At 38.8% G+C, this 16,327-nt stretch overlaps 1 protein-coding gene across 1 annotated transcript; it reads left to right on the forward strand.

Annotated features, from left to right (window-relative positions):
- The first annotated feature begins 656 nt into the window (after positions 1-656).
- Positions 657-1,601, forward strand: LOC103731029 (olfactory receptor 502-like). Its single transcript, XM_008829370.1, has one exon. It carries the CDS (start codon positions 657-659, stop codon positions 1,599-1,601), a length of 945 nt encoding a protein of 314 aa, XP_008827592.1.
- The last annotated feature ends 14,726 nt before the right edge of the window (positions 1,602-16,327 follow it).

Here is a 16,327-nt window from a genome sequence, read left to right on the forward strand (position 1 = left end):
TTATATAATAGTAATCAGAAAGCTGAAAAGCTTCCCTATAGTCTGCCCCTGTCTCCAATTTCTAAACTTCATGTATGGTATAGTTACTAAGAGGAGTAAATTGAGATTAACGTGCCTGTGTACATGTCTAATTCTACCACATTTTCTGGAAATTTAAATTATATGTTATTTTCAAATTTAATTTCCTCAACTGTGAATTGGAACTAAGAAATGTATTTCATGGGAGTAAAAATAGCATTACATGTAAATTTAAGCATTCATGAAAGTTATGAAAATTTCACGACTTCATGACAATCTTATGGTTGTATATTGCATCACATTGCTACAGTTTTTAATTATTTTGCAGCTCTCATGAGTCTCACATTTTAAAATTATTATCTTTAAAAATGCTAATGTATTTTACTACAATAAATGTAAAAAGAGACATACATCACATGAAGCTAAATTCTACCATTCCTGTTTTAGAATTTTAAGACACACTCATTGGGCACCAATATATAAACACTGAAGAGTTCAGAGGAAAACCTCAATTGCTACACTAAATTTTTTTTCATTGTTTGTTGTTAATACATATTTTAATGAGAACAAAACTACATATTTATAAATATATTCATATTTTCATAACAGCATTTTGAGGGATATGACTACATTGTCTGATGGCTTTCTTAGGGAATGGAAACCACACGGCCGTGACAGAATTCATTTTACTTGGCTTAACAGACAACCCAGACCTTCAACTCATTCTCTTCATCATCATCCTGTGCATCTACCTGGTGACCCTGTCTGGCAACCTCAGCACAATCCTGCTAATCAGAATCTCTCCTCAGCTCCATCACCCCATGTACTTTTTTCTGAGCCACTTGGCTTCTACTGACATTGGCTACTCATCTACTGTCACACCCAAAATGCTTGTTAACCTCCTGGTGGAGAGGAATACCATCTCCTACCTTGGGTGTGTCATCCAGCTTGACTCAGCTGCTTTTTTTGGGACAGTTGAGTGTTATCTTCTGGCTGTCATGGCTTATGATCGCTTTGTGGCAATCTGTAGCCCGCTGCTTTATTCAACCAAAATGTCCACACAAGCATGTGTTCAGTTGCTTTTAGGATCTTACATAGGTGGTTTTCTTAACGCTTCCTCCTGCACTCTTTCCTTTTTTTCTTCTGTCTTCTGTGGACCAAACAGAGTCAATCATTTTTTCTGTGATTTTTCCCCTTTAGTTGAACTTTCATGTTCAGATGTCAGGGTCCCCACAGCTATTACTACAGTTTATTGTGGGGCTACAGGAATGACTGCATTGTTGATCATAGCTATCTCCTACACCTATATTCTCATCACCATCCTGAAGATGCGCTCCACTGAGGGCCGCCAGAAGGCCTTCTCCACCTGCACCTCCCATCTCACCACAGTCACTTTGGTTTTTGGGACCCTCACATTCATTTATGTGATGCCCAAGTCAAACTACTCCACTGACCAGAACAAAGTGGTGTCTGTGTTCTACACTGTTGTGATCCCCATGTTGAATCCCCTCATCTACAGTCTGAGGAATAATGAGATTAAGGGAGCTCTGAAGAGACAACTTGGTAAGAAAATATTTTCTTAGAGATGTCTGTTCTTTTGTAGGGTTTGATATCATAATGATATTCCTTAGACAATAATATTAAAAGAAACTGAATATCTGTGGTGGAAATACGTTTTGATAAATATTTAGCAAAAGTCAATTCTTTTTGTAAGTTTAATTGTGTATATTCGGAGATCAACTAGCAAACTGTAGGTTCATCTGAATTACATTTAACAAATTTCACAGATAATTGCAAATGTATGCCTGTGTTTCTGTTAGCAAATCCATACATGTCAGAAAAATTGTAAATGGCCATGGTGGGAGGAAAGCTTCAAGGGAAGGGAGACCATATGCAGAGATATAAAGGGAGGAAGGGGAATAATAAAGTAAGAAGGTTGACTAGGTTGGAGAATAGTGAGGCAGGGTAGAGTAGGGTATATGGGGAGAGATAATTCATGCAAAACAACCTTCAGAAAATGTCATAAGGAAACCTATTACTATAGAAGCTTCTTAAATATACAGATATAATATTAAAAGAAATTTAAAGCAATTATCCTATAGCAGGGGATATGCCTCTACTACACACCAAAGGTATGCAAAGAAAAAGCCCAATGTCAGGAATTAGCTCCCTCTTTTGAAAGTGTTGCACGTGGGGTCCTATGGCCCCCCCAAACTGTGTTGGGAATTTCCTCTGCTCTTGGTTACCCACCAGAACTTCATGGTAAGACCTTACAGCTGAAGACACTTCATATATCAACTATGGAATAAACAAGGACAAATCACCTTAGTAGAGATTTGAAATTTTCATCTCTGCTGACTACCTCTCATAGTGCTGGAAGTTCTATACAACCTACCAGAAAAAAAAGGGTGATGACCTTGAACATATGTGAATCATGTGAATTACAAAATCAACTGCCCTAGCAAGATATGTCCACCAGTGCAATTGAGGCTTGAATGCTATGGGAGGAACTAACCACTTTCTGATTGGATTTGAGGTTCATGTCACAAGATGGTGTCCATTTCTGACACTTAGATCAGGACTAGGAACCTGTGGGTAGACAGGTCACAGGCCACAGGAGAGAGCCAATCAATATTATTTTGCTAAATAAATGTAGTATTAAACCAACTCCTAACAACTCATTGTTATGCCTGTAGACTAATGCATCATTCCACTCTTACCAGAGAAGGTTCCTCACACAGCAGATGGTGATGAACCGGAGAAACACAACTGTCCAATGTGCAGAGAATAAGAACATTCATAGTGCTTATCCCTGAATCAAACATTTGCTTCCTAAGGCCCACAGATCCTTGTAGAAGAGGGAACAGAAAACTTTGCAAAGCCAAATGTGTTGGAAGGCCACAGGAAAACAGAGTTAACTAGACAGCTGGGTAGTTTCAATGATGACATCATCCCACATAAGCTCAAGTCACACAAAACATCAGCAAAGAAGTGGGGAAGTTAATAGTAAACCTCAACCCTAGCTGAGAAACTATTGGAAACTGATAGGTGCTAGGATGGGATAGCCTTCTTTAAGGGTGTGACTCTGGGTAGGTTAAACAGGCACTCGTGCATGAACCATGAATGTGTGTGTGTGTGTGTGTGTGTGTGTGTGTGTGTGTGTGCTTGTAAGGAGTTCATGATATCATGCAGGGGATGGTAAGGGGTATGATAAGGGAGGGGACATAAATATGATCATATATTGTATGAACGTCACAAAAATTCAATAAAGAAATATCAGCTTTTTCTTATATGTTAATGAAAATGCATTTTAAATGTATTTATACATTTAAATATAGTTGTCTAGTATAAATCAAATATACTGAAGTGTATATTTGTTTAATATCATATCCTTCTTCTATAACAGCTTAATCTGAAGGATAAATAGTAACTCTTGTTGTGACCAAATATAATCTGAAAGAAAATACAAAGTAGAACAGACAATATAATTGCTTATGATGTTTATATTATAGTAAGGTCATCTACTGGGATGGGGTTTGTATACTAGTAGGAGTTAGATCTGCATTCCTGTCCTCTGACAACATTGGCTGTTTGTGGCAGAGTCCAATGGAAGAAAAACATAAGAACACCCGGCTAATAAGCTGCCCTCTGAAACATTGTTTTCTAACTCTTTTATATTTAAATAAAGTATGTTTATTGAGCAACAATGACAAATCTTAAAATTATAACCTAGTGAATTATTAGCAAATTTCTCTGTGTTTTCAAATTCTTAACGTGGTACTCTATGAGATCAGGGAAAATAAATTAGTATTCCCAGGAATTCTCTGAAATTTTAAAATTATGATTTAAAAATATTTCTAACAATCTTCACACTATTATTTAAATAGCTAAAATTATTTTTAAAGAGTAAAATTTACTGGGTTTATTAATACTTTCAAGTAACTACAATTCTAATAATGAAAAGCATAATTTAAAATCCAGTTTTTGATGGCAGGGACTTAACCCAGCACTGGTAGATCTGAGTTCTGTACTACTGAGCAAAGCCACAGATCCCCAAGAAAAACTTCAATGTTTTCTGTGTGCTGGCAGCACCCATATGTATTCACTCTTCTCTCTTCTCTCACTCACAGGTTTTCCCTTCCAGGTAGGGTTCTCATCCTCTGATCAGTGTATTGACAGAATCATGAGAATAGTTCCTCTTCCCTCTCTGCAGACCTTCATTCGATCAATAAGTTTACACATTCTGAGAACATTTATTCTCTATTTTTTCTATATTCATTGTCAGTGATCATTCTTTAATCTGACTCTTTTCACAATTATAATAAATAATATCAGTAAGATTGATATTTGATGCAAAAACTTGACTAAGGCATGGTACCGAGATGTTTAGTCCCATATTACTCCAAAGATTCTTTAATGGTACTTTAAGATGTGATTAGAATTTAAGACTAATTAAATCAAGCAGAGTATCCACATAATTTGGGGGTTCTTGGTCCAATACTCAAAGGTCTTAAAGGTTGAGGTCCTCTGAAGAGGAAGGTGTTCTAATAAGAACCTAACTTTGTCCTTTAATCTCTCTCTCTCTCTCCATATATACATATATATTAGAGTACATGAAGTTGGGCAGGGAATAATAAGGGGAAGCGAAGATAGGGGAGGGGGGATAGTTACAGACAAACACAAACACCAAACACACAAACACACACACACACACACACACACACACACAACTTTTTCCTTCTTTTCCTTCTCTGTGTAATAATTACATGTGATAATTCCTTAAGATCTCTCAAGTCAGATGTGTGAATGTGTATACATATATACATATACAAATGTGTGTGTTTGTGTGTGTTTTTGTGTGTATGTGTATCCTGAAGGTGTGAAAAATTTTAATGAGAGCCCCAAAACAAGCTCTGCTCTTCTTTCACATACCCTCTTTAAATTTACTGTACATCCCGTGCAGCACCCATGGACATAAATATTTGGGAAATAATTTTTTAAAAATATTTTATTTACTATTTTTATTTTATGTGTATGTGTGTATTACCTGCATGTAGGTAAGCGCACCCACATCGTGCAATGTCCATGGAGGACAGAAGACGCCATCAGATCCCCTGGAACTGGAGTTACAGACAGTTGTTAGCTACCATGTGGGTGCTGGGATTCGAACCCAGGTCTTCTGCAAGAACAACCAGTGTTCTTAACTGCTGAGCCATCTCTCCAGTCTCTGACATTATTTTTTAAAATTTCCAAATATCTACATTTATTTCTATATCCTAGAAATTGCTGAAAATGCTAGTGGTAGTTAATACTGATTGTTAAATTCAAAGGATCCAGAATCACCTGTAATATATACCTCTGGATATGTCTGTGGAGGACTTTCTTGATTAGGTTAATTGTGAAAAATACAGTCTAGGTGTGAGATGGGAGTGGCACCATTTCTTGGGCTGAATAAAAAGGAGAAAGTGAAGTGGCTGGAGAGATGGCTCAAAGATTAAGAGCAATTGTTGCTCTTGCAGAAGACCTGGATTCTGTTCTCAGAAACCGCAGAGCAGCATGCAGCCATCTATATCCAGGAGATCTGATGCCTTCTGCTGTTCTCTGCTGACACTGACACCAGGCTCACATGAGGTGTATATACACATATACTCAGGCACTCATTCATACATGCAAAATAAGAAATAAGTCTTTAGAAGGCTGGGAAAGGGAGCTAAGCAACCAGAATTCATCTCTTGCTTTCTGGCTATGTATGTGATGTGAGCAGGCCCTCACACTCCCACTGTCATTCTCCCCTGTCATGATGGAGTGAACCTTTAAACTTTTATAAAAAATAAGTCCCACCCTGAACTTTCTTTCTTCAAATACTTTGCCACAACGAGAAAAAAATTTCTAACACTGCCATTCTCTTTCAAGCACTCGTGAGTTTTCCTTCTTCCTGACTTCAGAGCACTGAAAGTCTAGGAATTTAACATTGGGTTATACTTCAAATCTTCAAATTTGTCCAAATTCTTTACTGCCTGAAGATTCTCTTATACACAGTGTAACTACCTGCCATGTTTTCCTCATGTGGGCAATATCCTCTTTAGTCTGTAGCTGCACATTCTTTGACCACTGCTGAAGCTTTCTTGGAGTTCCAATTGAAGTAAAGATACCATTGCCCTCTGTACAAGGATCCTAAATCCTTAGTATACTCATTTTTACATATTCATGAAGAAGTCTTATGTAGATGGCTTTAAAAATGCCCTCTACCCCCAGTTTCAATTTTTCACATAGTTCTTGGACTTCAGCAAGATTTAGTAAAATGTAAGATTAGGTAATGAATAAAAGTAGTAAATTAGTGAACAGATAGAAGAAACTTTTTTGTTTTGTTTTTATTTTTATTTTTTGAGAATTTAATACATTTACACAATTAAATATGATTATATCTCTCATTTTCCATTACTCTTTTTCTATATTGTCCCAAAATGGCCCTCCTAAATTACTTTAATTTTTACAAAATTGTAGTGGAGTTTTATTCTTGGGATTAGCAGAGGATGCTACAGCCTGTGCCATTTTATTTGCTGTGTTTTATGAGTCTACTCTGTCACATTAATGAGCAATGGGAGCATAATCATGGCAACCCTCAGCTTCACAACCCCATGTATCTTTTCCTCAGCCATTTGTCCATTGTAGACGTTGGGCACTCCTTCTCAGTCATACCCATCATCCTGGGAGGCTTTTCACAGAGAAGAAGCATTCATTCTTGTGTCTGGCTGTGTCACCCAGCTCTGCTCTGTGGTGACTTTTAGGACAACAGAAAGCTTCCTGCTGGCTGTCATGGCCTATGACCACTATGTGATCATCTTGCTCAACCCTGCTTTACTCCACCCAGAATCTGGTTCCTCCTGCTGGGAGCTTCCTACCTGGGTGGATATATGAATGCTTGGACATGTACTGGCTGTTTAATAAATCAGTCCCTTTTGTAAACTAAATAAATTAGTCAATTTTTCTGTGATTATTCACCACTTTTGAATCTTTCTGCTTCTTTTGACTTTTCTTCTGACATAATTACAGCAATCTCTACTGGCTCCATCATCCCGGTCACTGTGGTGATCATTGCTCTGTCTTATGTCTACATCCTCATCACTGTCCTGAAGTTGCATTCCACTGAGGGCAGTCAGAAGGCCTTCTCCGCCTGCACCTCACTGTATCACTCTGTTCTATGGGACTACCAAGGTGATACTACTTGGGATTATTGGGATAACTTCACTCTTGTGGAGATGAAGAAACAATATTCCCAGGATAAAATTCTCAGGTTGTTTTAGGGAGACTTAAGATCAAGCACTATATAAACGAATGCCACAAGAATAATATCATATGCTGCAAGAATACCTAATTTGTGTCAAGAAACAGGAGGAGCAGGTCACATGGCCTCTGGATGCTTGTCCAGGAGTTAGAGAAATTTGTTGCCTAGTTATATGGTTTCATATGATAAATTTTATTTTTGAATACAGTTTAGACATGAAAAATCAGAAAGAAGAAACGAAGTGTTTATTTTGTTTAGGAGGTTTCTAAAAAACACAGAAGAGAAGTCTTTCTACTTATAGCCTTTCCAAAATTCAATGTTCGATTTCACCTAGTAAGTAATTTTTACTTTTGTTTCCCCCATCACTGAAAATGCAATGACTTAAGATGACTCCTAAGAAAACTGTGAGTGATGTATTTCAAGTTGACAAATATAGTAAGTTAGTCACTTGTAGTACACGGCCTGTGGAAGTTTTGCTTCATTTAGTCCCATTATTTATCACCTGGCTTTCTTGTTGTATTACTAAACCACTCCAACTCCCTTATATTATTCCAGATGTAAGAATTAGGTAAATCCACTCAACATGACTATGTCTTGTTCTTTATATTATTAAGTTGATTATTTAGCTATAGAGAAGGCAACAAGGTTTACCAAACTACAATTAAGGTTCTGCCAGGAGATTAGCATAAAAGGAAAGATGGGCCTAGGAATACATATATATATAGGAAAATGATTATTATGGACTACAGAGTACAGTGTGATATAAAGAACCAGGAGAAGATGAGGGAGTGCTGAACAGACTGTGTTATCCAGAGATCAGAATTCCTAGAAGTATTAGGATATATATGGATCACAGAGCCTCTCTTGCTGAAGACAAGCTTTCCACAGGGTCCAAGAGCTAAACCTGGTGAAAATAGCTCTTTCATGTTCAAATCCTTCTTGAACTAATAAATATTCATCTTAACAAAATCTATGAACCTTGCACTTATCTTTTAGTAGCAGATATATTGATGCTGAATTTCAAATATTTTTTACAGTAGATGAATTCACTTATTTTCATAGGTGAGTAGTCTACTCTGTGAAGTTCTGAATGCACCTATTGGTCAAGCCACGTAGTTACATGCATTCAATGAGGAGAAAGGTGTTGCCTGTGTGAAGGTAAGAGAGAAAGGGCAGTTACTACTTTGACTTGGTGTCAATTTTACTCCAAAAAAAAGAGAATTCTGTGTATATTGTATTATCTCTCATTTTACTATCTTGAACCTCTTTCTTCTCACCTATCAACAAACCTTAGAAGCACTTCTAAGCACTGAGAACCCACTTTCCATTGGGGAAGCAAAGAATAAGTCAAATATCTTAAACATTTGGCTTCATTTACACTAATTCCCCACCTGCTTTCCATGTGTTATGGGTTAACATAGATGTCCATTATTTCTATAGCTATTTTATTTACATTTTGCATTCAATTTATACATTTCATATAATTTATTTTGATCATATTTAGACCCTTCCCCTCTCTGTACCCCTCTTAAATCCGTCACCTGACTTCATATATTCTATTATATATCTCTATTTCCACAAATCTAAGTACATATACAGGTATTTTTAAAGTCCTATTGAGTTTGTGTCCTAAAATGTCCTTCAGTGTGGGTCCATCCACTGGAGCCTGGTTGATCTTTTAGTAGCTCCTTATATATCCTTAAAAGAGAATGACTCACCTCCTCCAAGCAACTCTTGGTTGCCAACAGTTACTCAGGTTTGTTTGGGATTTCTTAACATTTCTACACTCTTTACTGGGATTTTATTTGTCATGAGCTCACATGGGACTTGTGCATTGCGTCACCATTGCTATGAATTGATATAAGTCACTGTCAAGATGCCTGAAAAATTGTAGTCTTTCTGCCCCCTCTTCCTCAGTAATTACAGAGCCTTGGGAGGCAGAATTTACATAGGTGTCCTACTTAGAGACAAGCATGCTACATTCTTTTATACTCTGCACATTGGCCAGTTGTGGGTCTTGTGTCAATCATCATCTGCTAAATAAGGAAGCTTCTCTGGTAACAGTTGAACAAAGCATTAACCTATAGGTATAGCAATGTCATTAGGTGTTACTTTAATACCATGTCTGTTTAGCAGGATAATATTAGTAGACTCTCCTCTGTGATCTGTTATCTGTCTAGCCACAGGTTCTTATATATTATATCAATCAGGTATGGGCCCATCTTCTGAAGTGGATGTCAAATCTAATAAAAAATTTGTTCGTTGACCGAGTAATATTCATCCCACCATTGCACTAGCAGATAAATCTCCTAGCACAGCTGATGTTGTAGCTCATAGGATTCATACACGGGCAAGATATATGATCACCTCTCTTCAGGTAGCATACATAGCACTTTCCAACACCATGTAAGCTAGACAGTAGAAGATCTCAGGTCAGTACCAGAATTATTTCTTCATGTTTTGCCTACAACTTGTGTATGTAGTTTCTTCAGCAATAGTCTTACTGTCAAATACTTGTGGGTAATGTAGAGCAGGGGCAATGACCATTATTATTTGGTGGTCTGTCATACCCCAGATCAACAGTTTCAAAAGACAGTGTTCATTACTGGCTCTTTTCATTCTTTTCTTTTTTTCCTAGTCTAGGTAAAGCAATAAGACAACTGAAGGAGATAAAGGGAATACAAATTATAAAGAAGTTTTAAGTTTCCTTATTTGCAGATGATATGATTCCATATATGAACAACCCTCCAACCAGAAAATTACTGGAGCTGATAAACACCTTCAGCAAATAAGCAGGATATTTTCTTAACACAAAATTCAGCAGCCTTCTATATATCAACAACAAACATATTGAGAAAGAAATCACTGTAACAAGTCATTCATAATAGCTTCAAAAACATAAAAAATTGAAATAAATATAACCAAGGTAATAAGGGATTTGCATAGTACAAATTTTAAGATACTGAGGAAAGAAATGGAAGAAGATACTCTATTAGGGTTTCAAACCACAGCAGCCTGCCCTCTCTCCAACAGGGTCTCACGGACTTCGGATTTCTCAAGCCCCTGAGAAAAGGGACCTGAGCTGATAAGCACCTTGGTCTTTGAAGTCAAGGGAAACAGAATCTTCTAAGAGGCAGCCTGCCTTTCCTCTCATCTCTGAAGACAAGATAAGCAGATTCTGCCTGTTAACCAAATATTTTAGGATCCACTTTAGTCCAGCAGCTTTTCCCTTATCTTAAGAGGACAAGAAATAAACACTTCCTGACCCAGATCCTGGCTGGCAGATGGATCAGAGCTGGGTTTACAAACTCTGCTTTTCCTGCTTTCCCCACCTGATTTTTTCCAAAAAACTTCCCACCTTCTGCACCCAGAAGCCCCTGTATATAAGCCCCAGCTCACAATCTGCGGGCTGACATTTTCCCTTCCCAAAGGGAACATGTCACATGTGAAATAAATCTCTATCATATTGAGAGTTTTATCTGTGTCTTGGTACTTCCTCCTCTATCCGTTCATTCTCTGGCAACTTTTTACCTATTGTACTCAATAATGGAAAGACCTCCAACGCTAGTGAATCTGTACTTTATGTGAAAATGACCCTCCTACCAAAAGTAATCTACAAATTTAATGCAATATTCATTAAAATCTCAACACATTTAAAAAAATTTTTTGATTTGTTATTTTTATGTGTATGTGCATATTGCCTGAATGTTTGAAAGTCCACCCATGTTCTGATGGATAATCCTGGGTGTCAACTAGACTGGATCTGGGATTAACTGAAATGAGAGAGATCTTCTTAATTGGATAATCTGAAGCTGGAAGACAGCCTGCTGATGGCAGCCTGTATAAAAGGCCACAGCAGAGCCTGGCCTGGCTTCTTGCTCCTTGCTTTCTCTCTCACTGGTGAGTTTTCTTGCTGCTGTAGACTGAAGACTAGCTGATCTTTTGGAATTTGTCAGAACTTCAGCACCAGATTGGGACTACTGAGACATCCAGCCTTGTGGACTGAGAGACTACGGATTCTCAGCCTCTCCAGTGTGGTGCAGCCATTGTTGGACAACTTGGACTCTATCCTGTGAGTGAAGGTGATAAATATCTATACATACATATTCATTCTACCAGTTCTGTTTCTTTGGGGAATGCTGCCTAATACACATGTTATGCTGTGGCCTGAATTCTCTCTGGGTCTCCTGCGTGATCAGACAAACCATATAATATATTTTATATGTATTTATTAATTTACAAAGGAAAGAGTACCCAGTGCCCAATCCCCACACTGCGCCTCAGAGCCCGCCTTATCAGACTGTGCCATGCCCATAATTCTCTCACGCATCCGGGACCAGTGTTTGCCCCAGGTCCATAAAAGTCAGTCCATTCTGTCTATCAGCTGTTGCATGCAGTGTTCCCATGGTTCTCGCTTCCCCACTGCTCTCTGCTTCTCCAGCTCAGCTCATGGCTTCCATACCAAGAGGGTTCCCAGCTACAACCCCTGTAGTCCACATTCTGCAGCAGGCCCTGCCAATCAGGAGACACTCCACCCATTTCCTCTGCTCTTACAATCTTTCTATCCATTTTCCACCAAAGTCCCTGAGACTTGGAGGAGGTGATAAATGTAAGGTGATCTCTCTTGTATCATGGTAAGAGAGTGGCTTCTTGGGCCTCACTATTAGTTGTATTTAGGCTGTGGCCTCTGATCTATCTCAGTGATGTTTCTTCTACTATAAAGACAAATGGAAGGAAGTAGACACATTTAAACAAACATGAATGTAAATACAGATGCCTAGAAAATATCCCCAAATGTGTACTATATTCATTAAACATTATACTGATGATGGCTTCTCCACTAGGGCCTGTAACCTTTCTTGACAAAAGGTGTTGGCCTGGTCTACAGCACCAGATGTGTGTTCTACCCCTAGGAGCAGGCTTTATCAAATTAGAAATTTGTCAGTTGAACATATGTGGTCAAGCCATTAGTGAACTTGCAGGTATTGCTTGGCATGTCTGTAGTGTGCAGGACGCGGGAACTATCATTGAGTAGCCTTATAGGGGATCCTTTCTTCCGCAACCATCTGTATAGAGCCTTCTGGCAATATGAACATCATCCATCCAGTGGCATAGAGTTTTTTTGCTTAGTCTCAGTTCCATCTCTTCTTCTTCTGTGCTCACAACATGCAGTGTCCTCAGCAACGTGGCCTTAGGGGGGCAACCCACCCCTGGTACTGTAGATTTTCTTAACAGTTGTCTATAGCTGGCATTTGCTTCTTCAGGCTAAGGAGGCAGAGGGTCTCTCTTCTCCCTGCTGCACCTGTTGGCTCCCTGAGTCAGGCAGGCCCTAGGTTTGCCTCCTGGCTGTAGTCATACATATCACCTTCCCATTGATCATACCTGGCTGATGAGGGAGGCCCTGGTGGGAAAAACTGCCTCCAACCCTAGCATAGACTTTCTCAGGAGAGAAACATAACTTATTTAGTCTTTGGGGATCCTTAACCATCCCTGGGACAGTTTTTATCATCTGAATGCCTTTTGTAAACTGTTCAGGTTTTAAACCCTTCCAGAAACTCCATAGTACAGAATTTCTTATTGTATCAATTTTTTTTCCCCTTTGGGCATTTGAGCTTGACAAAGAATCTTCCCACATTTGTCTTCGAATAGCCAAAATGGACCATTTCTTCTGCCTGATCTTTTTTTATATCTCTTGTAGGTTGCTCTATTATTCTACAGACACCTTTTACACACTGATTTGAGTCACTTAGATCTGCCAAAGCCTCCCTCACTTTACAAAGATTCTATCCCATTAAGGACTTAGAAAAACCATTAAACCTCTAAACCATTTCTCAAGGTCCCAGTGGAGATAAGCTTTCCTTTGTATCTCTAGTAAACACAGCCCTATCTGGCCAAGCTAACTGGACATTCTATATTGTTTCTCTCATACCTAGTTCTCTCAGTGATGCCTAGGCCTCTTTTATAGTCCTCCAGCTCCTGCTAATCATGGGAGTCTCCATTGGTGATGACCATGTATCTTTAATGCCTTGCACAAGCCTTTCCATTAGGGAATCCTCCCTCCTGTATTGACCTAGGTTAAACAGCCTATGTGTCAAGGACATATGGGTAGTTATATAGCTCAGCTGTGAAGCTTCTAAATGACTTAAACTGACATTATTTGCTTCCATGTCCTACACCTTCATGAGCCATGTGGTGAGGGGCTTTTTAATTGCTTGTTTGAAAGTTTTTCCTGGTTTCAACAGCTCCATTGTGGAGTATTTCTCTGAGCTACAGTACTGTTAACTCTTTTTCCTTTATACATCAAAGGTTGTTGAATCTGAGAGGCAGCTTTATCTACTATAATTTTTAGCTTGTTTCTTTTCTCATTACTATCTGTCTTTTTTCCTGGGTCCTTTGACTCCTGGTCCCCTAACCTTAGGCAAGTTAAAAATCTCCTGTTTTTTCTCTCTCTCAAGCTCTCAGGCTGAGACTGAATTTGCAGTAACCACTTTAGGCTTTTCAGCCTCCCTTGAGGCTGTTTCCTTAGAAGTGGACAAATCCTCAATTTTGCACAAAAGTAGCCAGACTACCTCTCTGTGTTCCCCTTGCACTCAAGACTTGTAAAATATTTTTCTAAGCTCTCTATAGTCTTAACGAGTTTTCAGACACACATGGAAGCAGAACCCATTTTTCAAGCAACTGAGCTATTTTCCCACATTATAGGATGCTTGTGGACCAGGAATTTTCCCCTTTGAGTCCATCCAAATCTGCATGGCCCACATCATTTAGTTACATCTTTTATAATCTATTGTATAACGCATGTGATTGGCGCTAACCCCGTTAAGCATATGGGGTTTGGCCATCCTCTCCCCTGGGTTCCTGCCAGCTACTCCTAGATGGGTCCTGTTATCTTACAGGATGCCTTGTGGAGCCCATTTCTGCCCTTCTGATTTGAGAATCTGAACCCAGCTTCCTTTCCTTCAGCTCACCAGTCGCTGCTGATACCTACCGCAATGCTTTCCAAGGCCACGCCCCCATGTTTTTCCTGGACTCCTGCAGTTCATCTAGCCAGCCACACAATGACACTTGTTTCAACAAGTTTTCCCCTCCCCCTTCTTGAGAGAATCGACCTACACCCTCTGAGGCCCCAGGGATGACAGACCAACATAAGACATTCTATTTGGATTTTGCATAGTTTATATGACAGTTGGGAGGGACTGACATACAAAGACATGGATTTGTGTAAGTTTTTCCTTTTCCATATTTGAAATGCATGCACCATCCACCTCCTGCCCTCGGTCTCTCCTCACTTGCCAGTTCACCCATGCTCAGTATGGCGCTGGACAACCCCTTTCTCCCAGTGTGCTTTTTGTTGCCCACACTCATCCTGGATCAACTCCAGATTTTTGAAGGAGCCTTCGGGCTACACCAGCCATGCCCCTCTAGGGCATATACCCCAAAGTTTCTCTATCTTACAACTGCAGAGATACCTGTTCATCCATGTTTACTGCTGCTCTGTTCACAATAATCAGAAAATGAAAACAAACTAGCTGTCCAATCAACTGATGAATTAATAATGAGGGTATGGTACGTTTACATGATGGAATATTCTTTAACTGTTAAGACAACTAATATTATGAAATTTGTATGTAAATTGATGGAACTGGGAAAAGTCATCCTGAGTGAAGCATCCCAGAACCAGAAAGACAAATATCACATAATCTCTTTTCTTAGGATTCAGGAAATTAGTAAACAGCCATATCAGGGGATAAGGGGAGTTATTAAGAGGTATGTAGAATGTAGTGATAAAAAGTAGGAAAGGGACATAATGTAATAGGAAGGATTAAATGCTATAGTATAGGTCTGGGGATGAGCACTTTCCTAGCATGCATAAAGTCCTGGGTTCAATTCCCAGCCCCACATCAACCAAGTGTGGTGTGGGATACAAACAATCCCAGGAATCAGAAGTTAGAAGGAGAATAAGGAGAAATTCAAGGTCATCTTAGGCTATATAGCAAATATAATGCCATCCTGACTTCCATGAAGCCATCTCAACAAAGAAAGGAATAATTTGTGCAGAATTAAGTACACAGCTTACCCAAGGAAGCTTTTACTGACATATTTATTGATATAATTTTCTATTTTTTGAAAACTTCATATATGAAGATGTTATTTCCATCTCACTGCCCCTCCCAATCCTCTCAGCAACTCCAACCATGTCCCTCATTCACACTCAATTTCTTTGCTTCTTTGATTATTCTTGTTCTATATACATACATATTTATTTGTGTATATATCTATATTATATAGTATAATGTACTGGGTCCACTTAGTGGTGTCCATGTGTACATGTTTTTAGGGCCAACCAATTAGTATGAGACAACCTATTAGGGAAATTGTTCCTGTAGAAAACTGATTCTCCCTCCCTCAGCAGCCATTTACTGTAACTCTTCATCTAGAGGTGGGACTCTGTGAAAATCTCTCATCCACATTTTCATGTGAACTTGCTTTGTCATTATGCAGATCTTGTTAGACTACTATACTGTGGTTATTTCAGTGGTGTCTCATGCCTATCATGTCTAGAATGCATTATCTAGAGTAGACACTTTGCTCCTAAGGTATTTTATTCTAAGGCTCTTAAAATCTTTTCTCCCCCTTTTTGCAATTTTTCCAAAGAGATATTTGTAGATGTTGCATTGCAGATGTGTCAGTTAAGGCTGGGTAATTCACAGTCACTTATGATCTCCTTTTGGACCTTTAATAGTTCTTTTCTGTTGCAAAAAGACATTTCTTTGATGACTGAATTACTCATTTATTTACTAAAATCTTTATTTATTATTTCTATTGTATGTGTATGGATCTATGTGATATATGTGTGCACGTCTGTGTGAGTACAATTGTACAAGTGCCATTCTATGCATGTGATGGTGAGAGGGACAGTCACAGATGTCAGTCCTCACCTCCTACCTTCTTTGAGACAGGCTCTCTCTGTTTCCTGGAATGTAAGCTAGGAGACCTATTAAGTGAGCTTTGGGCAATTCTCAG

The sequence above is a fragment of the Nannospalax galili genome, unplaced genomic scaffold (assembly GCF_000622305.1).
Source record: "Nannospalax galili isolate Female #2095 unplaced genomic scaffold, S.galili_v1.0 scaffold2130, whole genome shotgun sequence".
NCBI lineage: Eukaryota > Metazoa > Chordata > Mammalia > Rodentia > Spalacidae > Nannospalax > Nannospalax galili.